This window comes from Lissotriton helveticus, chromosome 1_1, assembly GCF_964261635.1.
Source record: "Lissotriton helveticus chromosome 1_1, aLisHel1.1, whole genome shotgun sequence".
Classification (NCBI taxonomy): Eukaryota; Metazoa; Chordata; class Amphibia; order Caudata; family Salamandridae; genus Lissotriton; species Lissotriton helveticus.
In genome coordinates, this window is record NC_136057.1 from 770,664,305 (window position 1) to 770,688,365 (window position 24,061).

General features: G+C 44.1%; 1 protein-coding gene across 1 annotated transcript in view; it reads right to left on the minus strand.

The window, feature by feature from the left end:
• Nucleotides 1-24,061, minus strand: part of CFTR (CF transmembrane conductance regulator) — a 1,176,514-nt gene that overhangs the window by 232,562 nt on the left and 919,891 nt on the right. The window contains exons 15-17 of the mRNA XM_078674337.1: nt 23,003-23,131; nt 21,825-21,862; nt 19,897-20,162 (exon numbers count right to left, since the gene is read on the minus strand). Of these exons, the coding sequence (XP_078530463.1) occupies nt 19,897-20,162; nt 21,825-21,862; nt 23,003-23,131 (433 nt within the window). The remainder of the gene's footprint in view (nt 1-19,896; nt 20,163-21,824; nt 21,863-23,002; nt 23,132-24,061) is intronic.

Consider the following 24,061-nt stretch of genomic DNA (forward strand, 5'->3'; position numbering starts at 1 on the left):
GAAGATAGGAAGGCTAACAACCACCTGCGAGATTGAAAACATACTTGTACTAATCTGGACCTCACCCAGATGGTGGAAAGTCCGACACATGAAGAGGGGCATGTTCTTTATTTGATATTTTCTAACCAAGCCACAACGAGGGTACTAAATGTAATGCCTCAGAGTTGGTCAGACCACTATGTAGTCATGTTTAGCATCAGGACGGTGCACTCAAGGGACAGTGAAGGTCAGCAAAGGTCCTATAGGATAGGCAGGGAATGGGCGAAACTGGGTCAGATTAGACCCCCAGCATTTGACCCAGAGGTCACACACTTCGACCCCATGTTATCGGTAGAAGAGAACTATTTACTCTATACAAACCATATATCTGCCATCTTAGACCAGGTAATCACCATGAAGAGGATAAAAAATAAAAGGAAGGCTACGGCGCCTTGGTTCAATGATGAGCTGAAACAGCTCTCCATGCTTCGCAAGAAGGCGGAGAGGAGATGGAGGAAGGGGCATGGGGCGGAAGATAAAATTGAACTAAGACGGAGACAGCTGCACTATAAGGAAAGCATCCTTAAGGCCAAGGCCGACTTCTATGCCAGCTCAATTGCCCACGCATCTAATGGGACAAAAGCCCGCTTTGAAATCACTAAGGCTTTGTCTACCCCTAAATATATGGATAATAAAGTGGCAGCATCTCAAAAACTTTGCGATGAAATTCCACACATTTCCAAGACAAGATCGCTAAGATCGTGGATAGTCTGACTGCTAATAACAAGGATGAACAACTTAATCCTGTACAGATGGGAGCTGAAGATCAATTACCATCGGTATATCTGAATATTTTTCAAACCCCCCCAAGAGCTGCATTTGATAGTCTGGCCGAGAGTGTCTCCGCAGGCTCACCGAATGATCCCTTCCCCTCCAGAATATGGAAGTCATTTGGCCGAGACACTCTTTCTTGGCTGAGGCAGATATGTAATCAGTCCCTGGAGAAAGGAGAGGTCCCAGAGGAATGGAAACTGGCAGTGGTGACTCCACTGATTAAAAAGCCTTCCTTGGATCCTTCAGTACCGGCCAATTTCAGGCCTATTGCTCTCCTGCCCTACCCAGTGAAGATCCTAGAGAAAACAGTTAGTAGGGAACTGTCGCGTTTTCCAGAGGAGAACTTCCTACTTGATAAAGACCAGTTTGGCTTCCGCCCTGGTCACGGGACGGAGACGGCGTTGGTTACAATGCTGGATAACCTGCGGATGCGTGCTGACAAAGGGAACGCGACTGTGTTAGTGCTTCTCGATATGTCGGCCGCATTCGACACGGTAAACCACCTCATCCTACTGGAAAGACTACAAAATCTGGGAGTGAGGGGGCGGGCACTGCTATGGCTACAATCCTACCTGGCAGGACGTCACCAGGTGGTAACACTAGCTCCTTTCACGGCCAGTAAATCATCAGTCATTCATGGGGTGCCGCAGGGCTCTGCGATCAGTCCAATCTTATTTAATATTTATCTGCAGCCCCTGCTCCCCATTATAAAGTCTGCCGGAGTCTGTACAGTCAATTACGTGGATGATACACAACTGGCATTCTCTCTGGAAGGTGACAACGCAGTATTCGTTGACCTGTTTCAGGAATGCATGCGTAAGACAGCCAACTGGCTTAGTAGGAATTCCCTTCAGTTTAACGCAGGAAAGACAGAGGTAGTCTATTGTTCCTCGGGTAGGCCACCTAGACAATTCCCCTCTGAATTTAGGCTTACCCCAGAGGAGGAACCACTGACCCCGGCAAGTAGAGTACGTAATCTGGGGGTGCTGATTGACAAGAATCTCCAGATGGAATCACAGGCTAATAAGACCGCCAATGTCTGCTTTGCCTTAATACGTATGCTGCGTAAAATACTTCCCTTGCTACCTATAGAGGCGCGCCCACTGGTAGTAAGTAGTATAGTGGATAGCAGGCTGGCTTATTGCAATTCCTTGTATCTGGGGGCCCCACTATACATTCTGCAGGGGCTCCAAAGAATCCAGTCTGCAGCAGCTAAACTTGCCCTTGGCTGGCAACGCTGCTCCTCGACAACACTGGCCCTGAGAGAGCTGCACTGGCTACCAGTGATGGAACGTATTCGCTTTAAATCCTTGTGTTTGGCTTTGAAAGCGGTACATGAGCTAGGGCCAGTTCCTATGCAAGAAAGGTTCTCCTGATATCAACCCACTAGGCAGCTTCGATCGTCCAGTGCCACCCTACTTACGGTGCCTAGGTTCAAACGGGCCAGGCTAGGAGGTAGAGCATTCAGTGTGGCTGGCGCTCGGTTGTTGAATGGACTTCCCCAGAGCCTTAGACAGATTAGCGCCCTGCTAGAGTTTAACAGTAACCTGAAAACCTGGCTCTTTCCTAAAGCCTAGCTTGAGTAATCTATTTAGGCTCTGGCAGGTGCGACCTACTCAATCGTGGCTCAGTTTGTAGTCTGAAGCACCAGGATACCCGTGGGGTGACAGTAAGCGCTATATAAGTTTTAAAATCAATCAATCAAATTGTTCCATATAACGAGCAAATAGGAGGGGGATAGTGGGCACCCCTGGCGGGTGCCCCTCCCAATTTTAAAAGATTGAGACCTGGTTCCATTCACATTAATCCTTGCCTCTGGCCCCTTATACGTGCCATTTACCCATCTCAACAACCGTGGCTCAAGGCAGAATCTCATTAATACCAAGCGTAGATAGGGATACTGGACCCAGTCAAAGGCCTTTTCGGCATCAAACGATAGACACAAGGTCGGTTTCTGAGAGAGTTGGGTCTTGTCAATAAGGTGACATAAACATCTAGTGCTATCGCTGGAGGGGGTGGGCGCACACTGCCTCACACTCCAGCACTCAGTTTGCCCCGATGCATCATAATAAATGCAGTGCATAATAACACTTTCTTCGGTGTCAGGCTTCAGTTTTCCACCCTTGTGGGTGCAGCCAATGCTGTGTATCTCTAGACACGTGTTACAGGATAATTGCATTTCTTCAGTAGAGAGCAACACTTTTTTGGGAGGTGCTGGAGATGCTGCCCAAAGTCTTCTCAGGTCTCAGTAATACTCGCTGGGCGTATCAATCAGAGCTCGTCGGGCTCTTTAGCTCAAGGGAGCCTTTTCAAATAGGAGGGGGGTGGGACACACTGCAAGCTGACGAGCTTTGGAGATGCATCTGTGTGCCTGTGAGTGGTACTGTGACCTGAGATGAACTTGGCAGCATTTCCAGCAACCCCAGTTGATTTTTCTTTGCTCTCTAATACTGCTGCTCTCTTCTGATGATGGGCTCAACCCAGACATACGTGTCTAGAGATATACAGCAATATCTGTACCAACTTTGGTGAAAAACTCCTTCTAATTTTGAAGTAAGTTTGAACTGTGTAATGCATTTACCAGGATGCAAAGGGATGAACTGTGCTGGGACTGTGAGGCAGTGTGCTCCCAACCCCCATTCTGTCTAGTGCCATCGCTACAGCTTCTTTCGGGTATAAATCCCGACTGACCAGGGTCCACCAGCCCCTGCATGTGTGGTGCTAAACAAGCTGGTAAAAAATGTAGATCCACATTCAGCAGTGGGATGGGGCGATATGATGTGCGTTTCTTTGGGTTCATCCCTAGGTTTGGCAGGACTACCACTATAGCCATACGCATGGAATTGTGTTTTGTTTCTTCATTGCTAAAGGAATTAAAAAGTCTTGTGAGTAACGGAATTAAGCTTGGGCCTAGCCTAGAATCTTGTAAAAATCCGAGGAAAACCCCAACTTCCCCCTAAGCCTTGCCTGACGCCAAACTCTGAATCGCCCTCAGCACCTCATCTGGTTTGAGGTCTGCGTCTAGTGTGTCGGCATCAATGGCCGGAAGAGAAGCAACCTCTGCTTAGGCGAAATATGCAGCTGCTGCTGCTTTATCGGAAGAATCTGCCGTGTAAGGGGCTGTGGAAAAGTTTTCGAACTTAAGGACTATTTGGTCATCTTCCTGTACTGTATTTCCCTGTTGTGTTTCTATCTCCACTATATGACGTTGGAGTGTTTTGGAGCACAGCTGGTACGCCAGCAGCCTCCCTGCCTTGTTGCCACCTTCATAGAAACATTGCTTAGGGCAGTGTAGAGAGTACTCAGCCCTGTCAAGATCCAGTGCCTTCAGTTGCTTGCGAACATTGGTAAGCTGGTGCTGCATCCTCTTTGCCCCGTATTACGATGCAACATTTCCAACTCTTTAACCAGCCGCTCCAGTCGATCCCTTTTTTCTTTTCTGTCCCTGTTCAGTCTGGCTGCTATTGCAAGAAACCATCCCCTGAATGACCACCCTCAGTGTGTCCCACAGCAAATGTATGTGTGTGTGACCATCATCATTAATCTCTAGAAAGGTTTGTATGGCCTCTTGTATCTCTTTAATATTAGCTACATACGTAAGCAGTTTATGGTTGAGTCTCCATAGCCTATACTTCTGGTATTCCCCTTCCTTGACGCCAAGAGAGGCTAATGGGTGCATGGTCAGAAAGTGATGCCATGCCTCTAGTGATGTCCAGTATCCCTTCCGTGATTTGGGGTTTGGTGAGAAAAAAAATCAAGCTCGGCATAGTACTGGTGCGCCGCCGAGAAAAAAGTATAGTCTCAGGCCATAGGATTACGCTGACGCCATGCATCCACTAGTCTCACTTCTGCCAGCCATCAGCTCATGAACGCTGATAACGCTCCCAAATGCCCCATCTGTTGTGTGGTTCTTTCTAGAGTGGGATCTTGTACTACATTATAGTCCCCTCCTATTATGAGATTCTCACTGAGTCTTCTAGGATCAAGCCAATTACGTCTCTAAGAAAGCCCTCTTCACCCTCATTGGGCCCATCTACTGATGCCAGTGTGTAGGTATAACCTCCCACAGCCACCCGAAATGCCAGCGCCCTTCCTGATATTTCTGTTTGTACTCCCAATATCCTACCTGGAATTTTTTTTTCTGAAAAACACTTCCACCCTCCTTCTTCCCTGGCAGGAATAAGAAGAATTGGCAGTCAAACCAGTACTACTGAAGGCATGCCCTGTCTGCGCATCTCAATTACGTCTCTTGTAGGAGGCAGATATCACATTTAATGTCTTTGAGGTATGCCAGGAGTGCCCTCCGTTTTGCTGGGGCGTTAAGGCCCCTTACATTGAGACTTACTATTAAGGTATTAAGGGGCGCCATTGGGGAAATATGAGTGTGTGCTCTTCAGGTCAGGGTTACCCCTCCTCCCAACTCTCCCTAGTCCCTTCCGCTTGGGATCTTCTTGGTGATGTGCATGGCCCTGATCCTTCCACTTTGATCTAACTTCAGAACAGCCTGCCTCACGCACAAAGCCCTTCACACAGGCAAACCAGAATAACTGGCTTCCAAACTCAAAAAAGCCAGTCAGTCCAGGAACCTCAGGAGCTCGAACACTCTACTATTCATCCCGCTGAAAACACACAAACAAAGAACCGCAGCCTGGTCCCAAAATCTGGAACTCTATTCCCACCACATCAGAACTATCTCCTCCTTTACAAAATTCAAAAGACAGCTTAAAGTCCTTTCCCTTGATTGTTCCCTAGCGAACCAATAGGAGCCGCCGAAGCACGGAAGCCGGCACTTCGCACCACTTCGACTCTATGTCTTCAAGCCTTCTACCTCCTCCACTTCCCGGACCCCGGTCTCGTTCACTCCTCCCTGAAAGAGGAGCTCTGCTCAAGACAACAACACTCTTCTAAGGCATTTCAAGACTTCAGCGCTCCAAGGTTACACAACAAGCTGGAACTCTCCGTCCATGATCTATACTATTACTGTATTATGTGATGGTAGTCCATCCGTGGCAGAATGGGCCTTCTTCGCCCATACTTGCCCGATTACAGATTCTGTAGTTCCTATTGATAGGACCTGTGTGCTATATACCCAGAGATCCCCACCTTGCTTGGGACTCATTTTCCCCACGTTATCGCCATATTTCCATTCGAATGAAACCCAACCCCTCCCCGGTCCTGGTTGGGGAAAGAATGTGCCAAAGAGAGGCCAAGGCTCGAGGAAGAAAATGAGATATCCAAGAGGGAAAGACTTATAGAGTGGGTTTAACAAAAAGGCTTCCCCAATCTGGGCATCAGGTGCGCTTCGACGCGTAGGTCCATCTGGCCGGCGACAGTGCAGCACCATCCGATATCTTGATGGATGAAAAGCGGGCCCCTCTTGCCACGGCCATATCCAGTTCTCAACCCAGGATCACCAGTCCCCGGCTTACTTATGGATACTGAGTCCCTGAGTACCGCTCATTCGCTGCCTGTTCTTCTCCAGCATGCAATTGTTTAAGAAGTGTCGCCCGTTCCTTCTGGCTTTCCGCTTCTAAGGGTTGCACATGTGACATCTTCCCCTTGTGGCGTCCTCTTCTCTTTTTCCCTGCTCATTCCAGTCCCGCGACCTGCCACAAAGTCAACTCCCAATGCCTTCTGCACCTCTTGCAGGGACCTCACTGCATGTGTTTCTTTGTCCCACACAAAAAGTAGTTTAAAAGGATGTCCCCACCTGTATCGGATCTCATGATCTTGCAAGAAAGTAGTGACAGGATGTAGGGTTCTGCGGCGTTGCAGGGTTAACTGGGAGGGATCTTGATAGATGCCCACCTGCAGGCCCGCAGATTGGACAGTCACCTTGTCTGGGTGGCTGCCATTATGATTTCTTTTTGGCGGTAAGAGTGTAGGCATGTAAGAATGTCCTGGGGCTGGCCTGCGTTCCTTGCCGGATGGCCAGCCCTATGTGTGCGATCCAAAATATTCTCCTGATCTTCCAGTACCAGGGCGACATATCGAAATAGTCGGGTCACAAAGTCCTCTAGTTTCCCATCATCTGCATGAAGAGCAACTTACTTAATGCGTACAGTTGAGCACCGGGATCTGTTTTCCAGGTCTTCCAGATGCAAGCTTAATTATACGTTCTGATCCAACAGGTTTATCAATTCTCTTGCATGCGAGTGAAGTTCTTCCTCCCTGCTGTCTCACGCCTTCTCCAGGGTATCTACACGGTCCCCCAGTTCATTTATGTCTGTTCTGATCTGGTTCAAGTCTGCGGAGACCTTTTGGCGCAGTGCCGCAAAGTCATCTCTCAGTGAGGTGAACAGTTGCTCAATGAAGCGCAGCGCGATCGGCTCCTCCTTTCCCTGGTCTGCATGGCCTAGTTCCTCTTCCTGGGCCTGGGAAGATGGTGACTTCGCCGCTTGGCCCTCCTGCAGCTTGCCCCCAGGTTTCTGCAGGAGATCTTTAATGTTGGGCTCTTTTTTTGGACTGGTGGACGTCATGCTGCTAGCTGAGTTTGGCGTGTGTTGTATAACTTCTAGGCCACCTCCCGTTCCGAGTACTGTGTTTACCAGTGCGATGTGTTAGATGGCCCCATGAGCTTTTTCAGTGTCTTATTGGGGGCTCTGACTTTGTCAGACCATACGTTGTCTCCAGGTCTCACTAATCTTGCATGCTCCTCCATGGCTGCGTGGCCCAATGCTTTGTCTGGCGTTCGGAAGGGACACTGGCCCGCTCCTTGTGCTTGCTAACTAGTCTCGCCTCTTAACAAATGACTTAAGATGGTCCCCTCGCGACCCCTCATATGGAAGGCCTAAGGTGATCTGTCGCACTTAGTTTATCTTGCCCTCTCAGACTGCAGTAGCCGTGCGTACGGGGGCCCTCATCCTGGCTCAAAGCTGGCTGTCCCCTAATCCTGTGCACTTCAATCCCTGGGGGAGCTTCACCTTTCTCTCCTCACTGTGCCTGCTGCTCCAAGTCCAGGTGCAAGCTTATTGGGTGACCAGGCGCAGTGTTTATTCTACATGCGGGGTCCTGTTTCACATTCCCCCCTCCCGACCTCCTGTATATGCCTACTGCAATCCGGGTCTCATTGGCAGGCAGGAGTCAATCGGTGCCCCCCTCTGCTCCGGTTCCCTTACTTTTAAAATTGGGTCCTCCAGGGCGGGCTCACCACTGCTATGCTCCGCGGCCTTGCTTCTCTCCTCCAGACGTCTTGCACACTGGCACTCCCCGGTAGTGCTCTCAATCCGCTCGTTCCACTGCACTTCGTCGTCTCCTCAGCAGCTGAGCCTCAATTGTGCGGTACCTCCACACTCGCCGGCCAACCTCCCGGGGGTTCCTCTCCCCTCGTCCACAAGGTCATGAGGCTGCTCACCGCTCATCTCCCGTTGCGTGCCCAGGACTTCATGGGGGGCGCGACCTCAGCGGCCTCACGTCTACACTGAGCTCCCGACCAAGTATGGAGCTTTAAGCCGGGTTTGGGGGTCCCGGGGCTCTGAAAGAAATGCTTTAGTGGGCCACGGCGAGCAGAGCTCCAAAAAGTCGCAGCTACACCACCGCCATCTTGGCCAAGCCCCTGGGAACATTTTTAAGTGGGGCCCACAACATACATTTAAAAGCATTTTTTACTTACCTCAGCTGCCACAGAAAGAATGATTCCAGCTTATTGTACGGCATTTTTATTACACTATTAGGTAATAATATATTTTATTTATTCACTATTAGTCATCAGAAAATAAAGAGAGTGGAGACCCAGCTGCACCTGTCTTCCTGGCATTGAATGTGCCATCTCTAATGCAAGGGGTCACAAAGGCAGTAGTAGGGATAGCAAAGGGCAAGCCATAGGTCACATATGCAACCTCTGGTAACCCCTAAATGACGTCCATGTGCACACTTGAAGAATTTAGTTATGATCATAGGAAGTTATGTTATGTTATAAAGTACTTGTAGAGCACAGCTTTCACTCCGGGGTGCATTGTGGCACTGTGTAGATCCCTAATAGACACAGGCAACTAGATCTGAAAGAGTTAGATAAGTGATCTCCATAGAGCATCAGGGGCAGCAAAGATCCAGGTTTCAGAGCTTTCCTGAAGAGGGTCTCAGTTTGAATGAAACGTAGATGGTTAGGTAGCAGGCTCCAGGCATTGGTCCCAAGTACCGCAATAGATTTCCCACCCTTTGTGATATACCTGAAAACAGGGGGTTTCAAGAGATTTGCATTGGACGATCTGAGTGTGTGGTCTGTCACATAGTAAGCAAACCTGGCCCGGAGATAGTGGGGGCCTAAGGAATTAAAAGCTCTGAAAGTAATTATCAAGATCTTGAAAAAGACTCTTTTATGATGGGCAGCGAATGAAGTGCTTTAAGGTCGTCTGATGCTGATGAGTTTCTAGGCCATTTTAATACTAGCCGAGCGGCTGCATGTTGCACCATCTGTAATTTGTTTAAGACAGACTTATTGGTTTCCGCATAAAAGCTGCTGCAGTAATCAAGTCTGGATATGATTAGGGCCACGGCAACTACCTTTCTAGCCGTGCAGGGAAGAAGATTGAAAAACATGTTGAGAGACCTTATCAAAAGAAAGCATGACTCAGCCACTGCTAGGGAATGCTGGTGAAAGGAAAGTGCTGATTCGAATTTTACCACAAGTTTCTTTGCTACCTTCACTCTGTTTGGAGGGCATGGGATATCTGTGGGCCACCATAGGCTGGGGGAGAAGGTATTAGATTCCCCTAGTGGCATGATTTCCGTTTTTTCCGAGTTACATTTTAAATGATTTACTTTCATCCAGTGAAAGACCGCTGTAAGACACTGTCGAAGATTTTTTGTGTGGTATTTTCATCTAATACCAGAAATAACTGAGTATCATCTGCATATGAGTTTATCTCAATGTTAAAAGACGATTTCAGACTCATGAGGGGGGCCATATAGGTGTTAAAGAGCACTGGGCTAAGAATAGATCCCTGTGGAACATCGAACAGCAGGGGGTTTTCTGCTGACTGATATTGGCCAAGAGTAACAACTTGGCTACGATTTTGAAGAAAGGATTTTAGCCAAGCCAAGGCAATGTCATGTGAGATTGTGTCAAAAGCGGCCGATAGTTCTAATAAGACCATCACAACATGTTTTCCCTGGTCTAAAGAAGATCTAAGGGCTTCAGCAATATACAGAAGTGCTGATTCCATTGGGTGCTGAGGCCTGAAACCTGATTGATTGGGATGTAGAATGTTCGCCTCTTCTTAGTAGGTCATAAGTTGGGTATTAACTAGTTTTTCCGTGTTTTTATTAAGGCATGGAAGCAGGGAAATGGGACGAAGATTTGTGAGAGTGGTGGGATCTGCAAGTTGTTTTTTCTGGAGCGGTTTGACTGCTGTAATTTTCCATTCGTTGGGTACTTCTGAAGATAGAAGAGGGTCGTTTATAATGTTGTTAATGACTGGGTTAATAATGTCTATAATAGCATGCATAATCTGGGGGGGACATGGGTCAAAAGGAAATCCTGATTCACATGCAAGGATAGCCTTGCAGGATTGTCCAAGGCTAATAGCTTGAAAGGCTTGTAGGGACAATCTATCATCTCCTAAATTAGAGGTCACCTATATGGGTGGAGCGAGGTGTGCTGTGAATTCTTTTTGTAGCGATTGGTCTTTCTGTTAAAAAAAGTCAGCAATGCGATCACAAAGAGACTGTGATGGGGGAAACTCTTGTTGCAGAATTATAGAGTTGGTGAAGGAATTTACTATCTTAAAGATAGTTTTTTGATTTGGAACTGCCAATTTGAGTAGGTTGGTGAAATAAGATTTCTTTACAGCTCTGATCTACTGGTGGGTGGCAGTTTTTAAGAGCCGCTTTAAATAAGGTTAGTTCTTCCTGTTTGTAACTTTGCCCCTATCGGTGCTCAAGTTTCCTGCAGTGGTATTTTGAATAACAGCAGTGTGGCCAATGGGGATATTCATGTGCTGGCGCCTAATTTCAAAAGGTATAAACTGATGGTACGACCAGGTGAGGCTAACTGGGGCATTAACTATGAGGGTTGTGAGAGTTGAACAGATGCCGTCCAGGGTGTGTCCTGCATTGTGGGTGGGTGTAGATATCCACTGATTCAAGCCTAGTGTTTCCACGATTTCCAGGAATTTAGTTGCACCCGGGTCATTTTGCACATCTAGGTGGGATTAAAGTCCCTCAGTACAGTAAAATTGGAGAATATAAGAGTTATCAAACCCATGATATCTCCAATGCATCGCATTTTGCGATGCAGGGCGCGATACGAAATTCGTTTTATTTATTAAATTGTTGACTTATCTCCAATTATCCATATTCCGTTTTTTAGCACCCATCACCCTGCCCCTCCCCCGCCCCGCCTTCCTGCCCCACCGTAACTCCCTCTACAGGCCGCGGCTGGACTATAGATAAAGACCACCAGTCCCACGTTGTTTACACGTTTCCTAGTAATATTGCAGCCTATGCCGTTTTATTTTCTGTCTTTTCTCTTACACCTTGATTGCTCCTTTATCTGCATGTTAAGAGACCCAAATAACATACAATTCCTACAAGTCAATGGAAAATGTCTAAGGAAATGGAAATGTCGGTCCTACCCATTAGCATGAAAAGGAACACCAAAATAAAGGCAGGAAGGCCTGGTGTATCAAAATCAGAAAACCACTATAAATTCACAAATGTTATACAATATTTTTATTATATGATATTCAATCACATATTTCAGATGGTCTAAAAATCTTCTGTCCTAAATACCCATTACTCAAAGGACTAGTGAAAATATTTGGCTCAAAATGTATGGTCTGGGGGAATGGCATTGATGCAATGGCATCTAAACATACTTATAAAAATATACTTCATCTCCTAGTTAGACTTTCCTATCATAATTTTAATTGAAGTATATCATTGCATACATCAGGTTGAGTGCAGTGAAAACATCTGTTGTTTGTGGTAATAGCCTGGACAAACTTTTGAGCAACTGAAGACTACTGCATCCAGACCCATCCACACATTCTACAGGCACAGGTTACAATGTAATACAACCATGAAACAGAAACTTGTGGGTAAAAACGAGGACAGTGAATTTGGACTATAAGAGTAAGGATGTCTCAATTCACGTTTACAGTGGGCTTCAGAAAAATAAAGAGGATACTTAACGACTTGAAGAGTCAGGGAATTCGCACAATATGCCATGACACCATCATGCTCAATCAGCTAACTAACATCACATAATAACCAATCACCATCATGGAACTCCCTGCCAAATAGCCTGAAAACATCCAGAATTAGAGAGCTAAAACAAATTCCCCAAATTATTTAAACATATAAAGCATATTTAATATCGGAAGAATACAGGAACAAAAACTATTTGCAAGACTGTAAATATTAAAAGCCAATATTAAAGAACAAAGACCAATGGAAACAACTGAAAATAATAATTAAAGATATCAACATGCAACAATGAAAACATCAGATTACAATACAACATTGAAGCCGCTGAATAAAAAAATTGTAAACTCTAAAATCCAAGAGAGCAAAAAAGACCAATATTATCCCAAACAATAAAAAGCAGAAAAATAAAAGCAATAAAACATGAATAGTTGATCAATGCAACACCGATATCACCTCATTTATCAACTGCAGCTATTCCAAAACTCCTATGGGGTGACCAACCTCAGGTGAATACAAGCAGAATTCTCTAGTCTTCTGTGATCAATCAATTCCACCCCCCCCCTTTAAATTCCAGCAATAGGATGGCAAAGTGGAAAAACAACTTTGCAAGAATCTTCTGCCTCCCTCGCATAAAAAGCTCCACACCTACAGAATGAAAGGCCTCAACAATAAAAGCATTAGATATATCTGCGTACATCATGTGCCAACCAAAAAAGTCCTCCCGTACCAGGGTTAAACACCACATATAGTAAATGTTTCTCTTGCTCGGCCTAAACTCCTATGTGCTCAATAACAGGTAGCACAGATATGAAAAAGATACATTCTTTCTTTCCTCCACAGAATTATTATCACTGAATCAGATTTAGTAGTATGCTGCCACTTATAATAAAGGATTTCCAATGTTTTAGGCGATGGGCATGCCTTCCTTGTCTGATAAACCAGCGGGATTTTATCCTGCTTCTAGTTCATACTTTTTTGAACAAGGTTTATCATTTAATTTCTAAATATCATGCCAAATGAGGGACATGTGCTCAAATAAAGATTGCAGTCTATTGTAATCAATTTCCTAATAGGTCTATCACTATCTAGGATACGTTTGTACATTTCAAAATTAAAAACAATATGTCTGGTCTCACTATTGATCTAGTTCACTTGCTTAGCCCATGCCGGTGCGCCCTTTTGTGTTTTTTATGGCTTCCACAGAACGTTCTGTAATTTCCCGATACCAAAGCATTTCTTCTCAACCCACCTGCCTCTTGTCTTTTAGAGTAAAGAATTCGCTTTACATGCTTTGTTGTATCAAAGTTGATAGGGAAGATCATGCACAATGAACTCCAACTTTGTCTTGCTCCCTTACTTTAGAACATATTTTTGCAAACCTTGTATTGGTTGCCACTGACTCACACTCTATGCTTTCTAGCGTATAGCATGACAAATGTGCAAGTGAACAATCTCAAAATCATGGAGCTAACCAGGATGTATTGCTGTAACATCTTCTGCAAGACCTAGCACAATGACTGAGTAACCTGCATATTGAGGACCCTTCATCCTTCAACATCCTGAAGGAAGAAGGCCTTTTAAGGCTTGTCTATAACCCTTATGTGAAAGCCTGCTGTACCCATTGTAGCTTTAGCTATAAACTTATAGTTTTATAATAGACACATTTCTGTACTTCTACAAACTCAGTTTAATCGAACTCTTCATGAGAAATGAATTAGCATAAAGAGCTCATTTGGCATGCAGATTTATTCATTTCTATCAGGAGAAGAAATCTGGAGATAATCGCATTTTCATCCTTTGTATCTGGCACAAACTGTGATTACAGACCTAGGTGCCCATTACGATGTCGGGCGGATTGCCTCCGCCAGGCTGGCGGTAGCCACCGCCGGCCTGGTGGAGGCAATCCGCCCAACATCGTTTCCCGAATTCCCCCCCCGCCATATTAGTATGGCAGGGGGGACCACGGCGGAAGGAAAGACCGTCTGCCGCTTTTCTGCCCTGGTCGCTTTGCGGCCGGGGCGGAAAAGGAATAATATGGTGGCGGTGTCTATCAGACACCGCCAGCCATATTAGGATGGGGTTAAACAGATGCCTTTCTGTGGCGCAATGCCGCCACGGAAAGGCATGCGGTCTTCAGTTTGGGGGCCCCCTGCGGGCCCACAAAGTGAAGGAGGCGGGGGGTGCACACCCCCCTGCATTTGCATATACAATGCGGTAGGCACCGCGTGGTGCCTGCGCATTGTGTATGCAAATGCATACAAGCATTCATAGCATTGTAGCGGGCGGTGCAGAGAGACCCGCCCGCCACAATGTTATGAATGCAGGATGCGGCCGCCACTGTGATGGAGACGCAGCTGTGTAAGATAGACTGTGTGGAGATAGTATATTTGAACTAGACAAAGCCTTGCTGAAGCTGTGACTGTTTTGGGGGCGATCAATGCGTCTCTCCAATCGGCGTCATCCAGAGACCCAAGCCAATCCTCCCATCTGTCCCTGAGGTGTGATAGTGTGTCAGGGGTATTATTGATAAGGGATCGATAGATACGGGAGATCCCCCCCGTCCCTAGGTTACCGGTCATGGTCTGGGCTTTGGATGAGCTATATTCGGGCAAGGAGGAGTGGAGGGCATGGCATATCTGCAAGTATCGATAGAACTGGGAAGCGTGAAGAGAATAGCGACTTTGCAATTCTTGGAAAGTGTGTATGTGGTTTCCACTCCGGACGTCACCCAGCAAAATGCCAATGAGATCCCACATTCGAAAGCCAGAGAGGTTGGCGACCTAGCTGGTGTGCAGTTCCAGGCGGTATGCCGGGTCCGACCAGCCACCGTTAAACCAATCATGCATGGTAAGAAGCTGGGTCATGAGATAATAAAGGTAGAGATTTGTCATCCCCAAGACGCCATCAAAGGGCCAGATCCAGCACTGGGTGAAGGTCAGTCGAGGCCTCTAACCCCCCATAGGAACTTGGTGGCCATGCTGTCTAGCTCTCGGAACCACAACCTTGTGAAGGAGAAGTGTGTGTTCTGGAGCATATAAAGGAATCGGGCAGGACCATCATTTTAAAGAGAGCTATTCTGCCCATTGGGTTCAGTGGTAGAGTTTGCCATTTGAGGAGGTTAGCCCGGGCCTTTTTCACTAACGGAGTTACATTAAGTGACCAAAGCGAGGTCGGGGGGGAGGGCAACCCAGATTCCCAGATACTTGAAGGACTTTCTTCCAAGAGGTGTCGACGACTCCCACTCAAAGCATTCTCTCGATACCAAAATAGCATTTTACTGTGCAGTAACAATTGTGAATGCTCCCTTGAAAATAAGTCAGCTGAATTCCAAGATCTCAGATATTTTATGCTTAGATTGCCATTCTTGTCACCCGACACCTCTTTCTATGTTGACAGGAAGCAGACAAAAAGGTAATTGAAGAAGTCAGCCAACCTAGTATAAGTTTAAGCTCTCATAAGTTGTTTCATCTAATTAAACAGTGGTGGCATTGTTAGAAAACAACAGCCTTCAGTAATAGGCTGAAACCTGCTCCTCAGTCTCAGATTGGCTTTTGGACTCAAATTCGTGGCCTTGTCTTCTTCATGTTCAAAGTTCTGAGTGTTGCAGGTCAGTGGCGAGTGGGGTGTTTTTTTGATTGTTGAGTATTTTTACCACTTGTAACTATTTTGATTGTTGAGTATTTTTACCACTTGTAACTCTGAACTGAGAAGTTAGAGGACTTCCTTAACGGTCCTTACTTCTTTTCTTGCTGCCCAAAGCTGTTAGAATATCTTCCCAAAATATGAATCTCAAGAGAGAGTTCTGAAAATGTCAGGAAGTTTGTAGGGGTACTGGATGGCTTCACAATTCAAAATGTTTAAAGACATGCAATGTTTTGGGAAGGGAGACAGAAGTGAGGGGAATGCAGTGCTTAGTTTGTAAAAATAGAAGTGCAGTAGGCCACATCAGCTTGCACCACCCATTGCCCCTGCAAGTGCTGCCATTAACAGAACCAACAGAACTACTAACTATTGCACCCAACAAGTGTAATAATTCAGATCATTCCATGCCCCCAAAGCTTTAAGGATGGCTTTGGCAGCTGGTATTAGTCATTTTCAATGTGTATTGAATTAATAAAGAGCTATTGCTCTCTTCATCTCTAATTTGGACAAACAGTGCCACTATGTGGCAGACTGTCAGAAGTGCTGATGTTGACAATTAAGAGCCAGTGCCAGCCCCGAAAACCACATGCTCAAATTAGGCACTGGGAGAATGTAATATGAGTGATAAAACAGCAAATTAAACATTACTGTAATATGACTTAAGTGATGAATACACCTGCTGGGGAAATCGATGTACCACAGCTTTTGAATGCAGAATAGGGGCATTTTGTAATATGGAAGATATAATAAGTTCCATTGAAGTTGGCATTGTGTGATTGTAGACGATGCATGAGAACAACATATGGGTCAGTTACACATCAAGCATGCATGATCCAGCCATTCATTATATTAGCACCAAGGTATGTAATATTACAATGAGAGTGTGTGTTGACGGAAGATCTGTTCCCATGAAAGGCATGTCTACCAATCATGGGTACAGACAGTAAATTGTTGAGGATGCTTACTGAAACTGGGGCCAATTCACAAAAGCGAATAAGAAAATGCAAAAGAAAATTATTTTATTTGCACGTCTTTGTGAATCAGATCCATACATCTAAAATAGAAATAAAAGGGGATTTTAGAACTAAATCCATATACAATTAGTACAAATAGAAACTATGCACTCCTTTCACTTTTACTAATAGGCAGTGGTTCTTTTTGGGACGAATTCACAGAGGCACTTAAGAGGACATACAAAAAGTGCTCACGTGCACTACTTCCTCTAGTCATGAATGTGCTTGTGCATTTCCCCCCATCAGATTGAAAAGTTAACATTTGTGTAATAGCTATTGGACTTGGCCCTTTTTGCAGGTGTATCCCCTGACTTTTTGCCTCAAATGTTTCTGACCTGCTTTTGTTGGCTTTAGGTCTCTGGGCACTATATCACAGCTGATCAGTGCTAAAGTGCATATGCTCTCTGTGTAAATTGCAATTGTAATTGGTTATCACTGATTGGCATATCTGTTTTACCGGTAAGGCCCTACTAAAGTGTACTATGTGTGCCCAGGGCCTGTAAATCAAATGTTACTAGTGGGGCTGCAGCACTGGTTGTGACACTAACATGAGTAGCTCTGTAAAACTGTCTCAGGCCTACCATTGCAGGGTCTGAGAGTGCAGTTTTAGACAGCCATGTCCACCTGGCAAATGCACCCACTTGCCGGGCCCTAACCTTCCTCTTTACTACATGTAAGGCACCCTTAAGGTAGTTCCATGGTACCCTCATGGGCAGGGTGCAGTGTATGCGAAAGGTAGGACAGGTACTGGTGTATTTTACATGTCCTGATAGTGAAATACTGTCAATTTCGTTTTTACCTTTCGCAAGGATTAACTCTCCCATAGGCTATCATTGAACCTGCCTTGTAACATTTTACAACTGTAATTTTTAATTGGGAACAGCTAGAGATTCGGAGTTTGGGCTCTCTGAGCTCAGAATTTGAAAACACATCCTTTAGTAAACATGGTTTTTAAATTGTGTGTTTGAAAATGCATTTTTCTTGTTTAACCATCCCGCACCTCTGCCTGCCTTTGGATTCAATTCCTGTTTTAAACTGACAGGTGCTTGGTTGTGCATTAATTCTAGACAGTTACATAAAGAAAGTTGAGGTCTGCCATGCGTACCCTGATGTCCCATCACCAGGCTAATGGGCCTTCCTGAGCTGTAGTGGTGGGAGGAGCTGTCCTCTGCACCTGAATTAGGCTGTGCCTGGCCTCCCCCTAATCCTGACCCCACCGCCTGGAGTGTGTCTGGAGCAACGACAAGGCAGGAGAAGAGCTTGTGCATTACAAAGACAATCCTTTAAAGTATGCCTACTTCTGGATCAAGAGGAACTTCTGACAAGGAGAAGAGCTGAAGAGCTGTGAGGAGGAGTACTGCCCTTTTGCTGTGTATTGCTATGTTGGGTTGGGCTGCAGTTGCTGCTTCTGCTTTGGAGATTAAAATGATTGGACTTTGCTTTGTATCCTGCTTGTAAAGTTTTTCCAAGGGTTTGTGTGTGCTTGCCTCCTGTTAAGAAGTCTCAGGGCCATCAAAGACTTGATCTGCAGCATCCCTGAACTCCACTGTTGGAATGTCTGACCTGCTGTGTGGTGCCAAATCCAGTGCTGGGCCCTTGGAGGTTGTTCCTCCTGCAAAGACCTGCTTGAAACCATCAAAACCGCAGTATCTCCCTTCCAGTGCCTGTTTTTCCAATGCAGCATGGCCGTACGGAAGAAATTTCCACATACCGCCATGCGGCCAAAGAAATAGACGCAGCATCTGTCAGCGGCCGAAGAAACTGCTGCAGCCTAAGTTCAGTGCACTGTGTCTCCAAAGTCTGAGACCCCAGCACTGACTCTCCAACGCCGGCCCTGCTTTGTGGCTGACATAATTGATGCAAAGTGGGACCTCAACTGAAGAATTCAACACAGCACCTGTTTACCATAGCTGGTTCGATCCCCACCGTGTCTAAAATTCCACGCATCGCACCTGTACGCCAAGTTTTTCCGACGCATCACCCGCAGACCAGAACTGTATTGGATTTTAACACATCAATTCCCTCTACAGTCCGGATTTGATGCAGCACTTCTCCTGCATGCAGCACAACTGATGTGTAAGATCACCGCATCCATAGAGATCTCGAGACAGAATTGCTTAAAACCTTTCAAAATGTCATATTTTGAGTTGTGTATGTTGGATTTTGTCATTTTGTTCTTGTTTGGTTTAAATAAAGAAACATTATTGTTCTAAACTGTGGTGGTGTCCGTTTTTAGTTGTGTTACTGTGTGTTACGCATAAATAATGTACACATTGCCTCTGAGATAAGCCTGACTGCTCTGGCCAAGCTACTTAGGGGTGAGCATGGGTTATCTGGGTGTGTAACTCTCTTATCCTGACTACAAAGAAAGGCTCCTACTTGTACAGGGTGCAACCCACTGCCAGCTAGTTACCCCGATTTCTAACAATAGGTGACAGTATACTGTCAATTAAACAATTATTTCTGTAACAAAATGATGAACATTTTTTATTAAAGAAATGTAGCTGGCATAATTATGCCTGTGTGGCATGGAACTTTGTTGGCAAAAGGTATTGAAATCGAGAAAGCACAGATGTTGCATTTTGGGTGAATTCAGCTAATTTGTAGATAGCTGCGCTAAAGATTAGTATGTGATCAAATGTATTTAGCACCAGTCCTAAAAATGAAATCACCAGTTCACAAAGCCAAGGGCAGACCACATCACAGTTTACTTTTGATGCATGGAGCTTGGAGACTGTAAGCAAGCAATAGCATCAACTCTTTCATATAGTTTGTTACCTTGGATTGTCTTGTGGGCTACATCCAAACTGTTAGGGTTTGGTATTTATGCATGAATGAGGAACAACCTGAGAGAAAGAGCAGTTTCACATGAAACTGAATAGCTCCAAATTTGAGATGTTAACAATCTTTTGCCAATATCATAACATGAACAGGTGAATGACAGCAGGTACCAGCAAAATATGAAACCTCCAACCTAATAGATATCAGGCACAGCAATTAGGAGTCCCTCGGAGAGGAGGTGCTGCTCTTCGCTTACTCTCTGGTATCACATAATACTGCCTTTGATACCTTGGGCTCAGTGGCAGCAGCAGGAAACGAAAGTAAACAGGTCTCTATGACATCTGCTTCCATTCTGTAGATGACACTCCTTACCCTTTCTCAGTATCTCTAAAGCAAATATGAGCCTCCTGAGGGCTGAGGGAGGGACGAATGCTCAACCATCAGGGTTCACAGCATGAGCAATACACTTCGTAAATCAACAATCATTATAGTGACTCACCTGGTTTTAAAGTGTTCAGAGTAGACATAGGGGCATGAAGAATAGCATGCAGCATTTGTTTGTGCAGCACTTTGGAAACTGTTATAAGGCTGTGCACAAGGGGCAGACCTCTGAAGATTCCCAGTGCAAGCAGGGTGTCTGCCACGCCCACATAGATGTAAAATAGGTAATAGGAACTTGTGCTTGTGAACAGGACTGTCAAGGTGTCTGGGACACTGGAGCTGGTGTTTCCATTTGTTACTGAACTGTTTGTTTGTTTTGCATGCCTAAGGAGTAAGGAAAACATGTTATAAGGCACTTGCCAGAATGTTTCTGCTTTCATGGTTTGTATGTATAGGTTTGTTAACATCACCTAAAACTAAATAGACATCTTCAAAAAGGAAATGCAGTGGTTAACAATACGAACACTGTACAGAACGTTCAAGTTATTACCAGCTCTAGCCTTTCTGTAACAAAAGTGGTGGTGTTTTCCCCACGGAGAGCTAATGACAACTTAGACAGTGAGGCCGGAGACTTTATTATCCGTATAATGTCAATGGCACAGCCTCGTTAATCACCAAATCCCTTTCTGACTCATAACCCGCCCTCCTCCTTCATGTTCGCTCTTGGACCTCCTGCGTTTGGACCGCTGATGTGAACACGCCTCCATTTTACTGCCTCGTCCATTGTAAGCTTCTATTTAAAATTACCTTGAGCTGCAGATGTCAGTGCCTCCCTGACACAACAGGTCAGCTTCTGGGTACTACTGGGGTAAAGGGCTCTAAACAGATTGCATACAACATGGGTTTGTATGCAGGTGCATACTTGCAGCGGTTGCGAGAGGGACCACTGTTCTCTCTCAGCCCCTTGCATGGATAGGACCCCGATTAAATTGGTTATGACCTGCTAAGGCCTTATAATTCAATTTGGGTTCCAAGAAGAAATGGCTGGGTTTTCTTGGCTGAAGTATAAAATCCATAGTGTTTAAATTGTTTTTACAATTTAGGTACAGTATACCTATAATGCAACTTTTGATTGGCACTACATAGGAAAGGCATTAACATGGCTTTTACTGGATTGTCCTGGATACCAAATACATATTAGGAGTCAGTGTTGCCCTGTATGCGTATATATTGCTCTTTAATGTGCTATAGGATTAATCAACTACTTCAGCTCTTGTTCTTGTCTGCCTAAATACATTTGCAGGTTCTCTTGTTCTTATGGAACCCCAGCACAAACAATAAGGAATATAAATACATAGGATAACTGATCTGTTCATTGCTATTCTATTTCAACAAATTACCTCATGTCCAAAAGACACGTCTAAATTATCATAATTATCCTGGTGGAATGGGAATTATGCACATTAAAGACCTGATAGAGCCTACACCTTTACTATATATGGCAATAATAATGTTAACATTTAGAGTCATCTAAACGTATGTATACACAATCTACTGTCACATGATGACGTTTATAAACCACCTTAAATTCTTTTTCGTTGTCTTTTTAATTAATGTTATCATTGACCATTTTTCAACTACATACATAATTTGCTCTTTTATCTAGATCTATATTTTATTGGAGCCTTCCTTTATGTTTGCTTCTTTTCCCCGACACCTTTTGTGTACTAATCCATTATTGTTCCTGCAGCAGCTACAAGATAAAGATTACATTGCTGCTTTGTGACTGTATTTATTGTAATACAATATGGCTAGCTCATAATGTCTGTAATGTTACATTTCTGTTTAATTTTATTATGCTAAATAAATATCTACTCTAAAGCTTTTCTTGTTATTATTGTCATTTAGTTATATCTATGTATTTAAGGTTAAAATATTGAACTATGGTTACAGTATAATTAACAATTTCTTGATGTAGTAATATACCTATATACTCTTAATCAATATGACCACCCTTTAAAATAAAGAAAATGTGGCATTACTTACTCTTGAATGAGTTTGAGTCCAACCAGGGAGGCGCCGACCTGTATAGAGAGCACGTGCAGTTAAACAATCAGTCAGTCAATGGAATAAAATGGCTTTGTGAATTTGGATGAACTGCACATAGCCAGTAATGCATTTTTATTGCCCCACACACTATACATAGGCATGTTACGTTATAGCACATAACAAATTGTACAAAGTGGATCAGGAATCAGTCATGTTCTACTATAACGTAAAATGTCAACAGTGATGTCATCAATAATACAATGTCATTTACTCTGACTAGCAATACATAGCCTCGTAGACATTAATTACATTCTAAGTCTGCGGTACGCCTTAAAAAGCTAGATTTACTCATAAAGAATATAAAGAAGCATATCTATATTTCCTGTGGGGCTAAACATTTGTGGAAAAAAGCAACAGTTTGTGGCGTCCGTGATGTTATTGATAGTGGCAGTAATGATGATCACTGCATATGGTGTATGCGTTATGGTTTGCATGGGTGGTGTGAGAGTTATAGATTACAGAGTGAACTAAAACTAGGACATTTTATAGAGTTTTCTGATTAAATTTCTAACCATAACTAGTTTGACTGTGTTTTTTTTTACACTTACCCTAAGTTGCTGAGAGTAAAAGAAACCTTCGGAAAAAATATGTTATTTGCTTTCTTATTTCCATTACTTTGTAATCTTCATCAGCACCCGCTTTAATCCCACGTCTAATTCTTCAGAGAAAGAGAGTGTGTGTGTGTGTGTGTGTGCGCGTGTGCGTGTTTGTGTGTATGTAGGTTTATAGAGGTTTTGTCGAATTATGTCTGTACAACAGAGTAATCTGCCTTACATCAATGAAATATTTTCTGTTATTATTATCACTAAAGTTTAGCAATGCTATTTCAAAGTATTCAATTTATTGCTGTCAAAAAGCAGGTTTCTAGTTTTAGAAAATTACATATTTTGCACGTTTTACCAAATGAAGTTAATCGATGCAATAAAAAACATATCAAATAATGTGTACCATGTTTCAATTATACCTTATCAAGTGTCTGGTAACATTTACAAATCACACACCGGCTTTCTGGTGTACTGTTATGTCATAACAGCTCCTCGGTGGCCTTTTAGGACCCTAATGCTTATGTATCCGAACAGTTCTTATACATACTCACTATGAAAAAGTTAGTTTACCTCAATTAAAAATATAACCACACATAAAACGAGAATGAAAACCAGGTTCTTGTGGGACGATGCATATCTAAGATATGTGCTCCACGTGGTAGTCATTGTGGCAGTGTCTCTGTCCTCCATAAAGCATTCCTACAAAAGAGAACACACAAAATATGTTAAACTATTACATAGAATATTTGTTTTCCATTAATACTTTGGGCAGTCCAAATGGTCACTGTGCAATAACTCAGCTTTTTGGTTATTAAATTATTATCAAAAAATACCTTGCTTTAGTGACCTCCTTAATACATTTCTCTGCATTGATTCCTTCACACCAAACCTTTAGACATCTAGGGCTACATGCATCAAAGTAAGGATTTGCAATTCCTAAATTGCGAATTTTAAGGAATGGCAAATCCTTACGCATGTAGGAATCGCAAAACAAATTGCGATTCCTACTCATTTCTTAATTACGACCCACAAATTGCAATTAGCAATTAAGTAATTGCTTCCCATTCATTCCTGTTGGCCTAAAGGCCCATAGGAATGAATGGAATTGCATGCGCAATTTACGAGTACCAAATAGGTACTTGCAAATTGCGTATGCAATGTGAAAGGTGCAAGGGGGCCAAAAAGCAACCCTGATGCACCCCCCAGAAAGGGTACGTATGCACTTGTGGTGCAGACATATGGGCATGTGTGTGCACCACAGTGTACATTCAAAAATGTCTTTTTTGCATTTTTCAACTTTAAGTTGATGGTAATTTGCTATTCCAAATTGTGAAAATGCAATTCGCAAATGCATGATGCATTGCATTTAGGGAATCGCAATTTGCGATTCTCTACCTGAGCCGCAATTAAGGGAATTGCAAAAAATTGTGATTTCCTTAATTGCGAATTTCAAAACATGTACATGCATTGGAAAAGGCCATTTTGTGAATTATCCTGGTCTTTAAAAGTACATATGTCGACGCATTTCGAAGTCTTCACCACTTCTTCAAAGACAGCTGATAGAAAGTCTCTCAGAGCGCTCTAGCATGCTTCGAGATGGGTGGGCATATGTACTTTTAAAGACCGGAA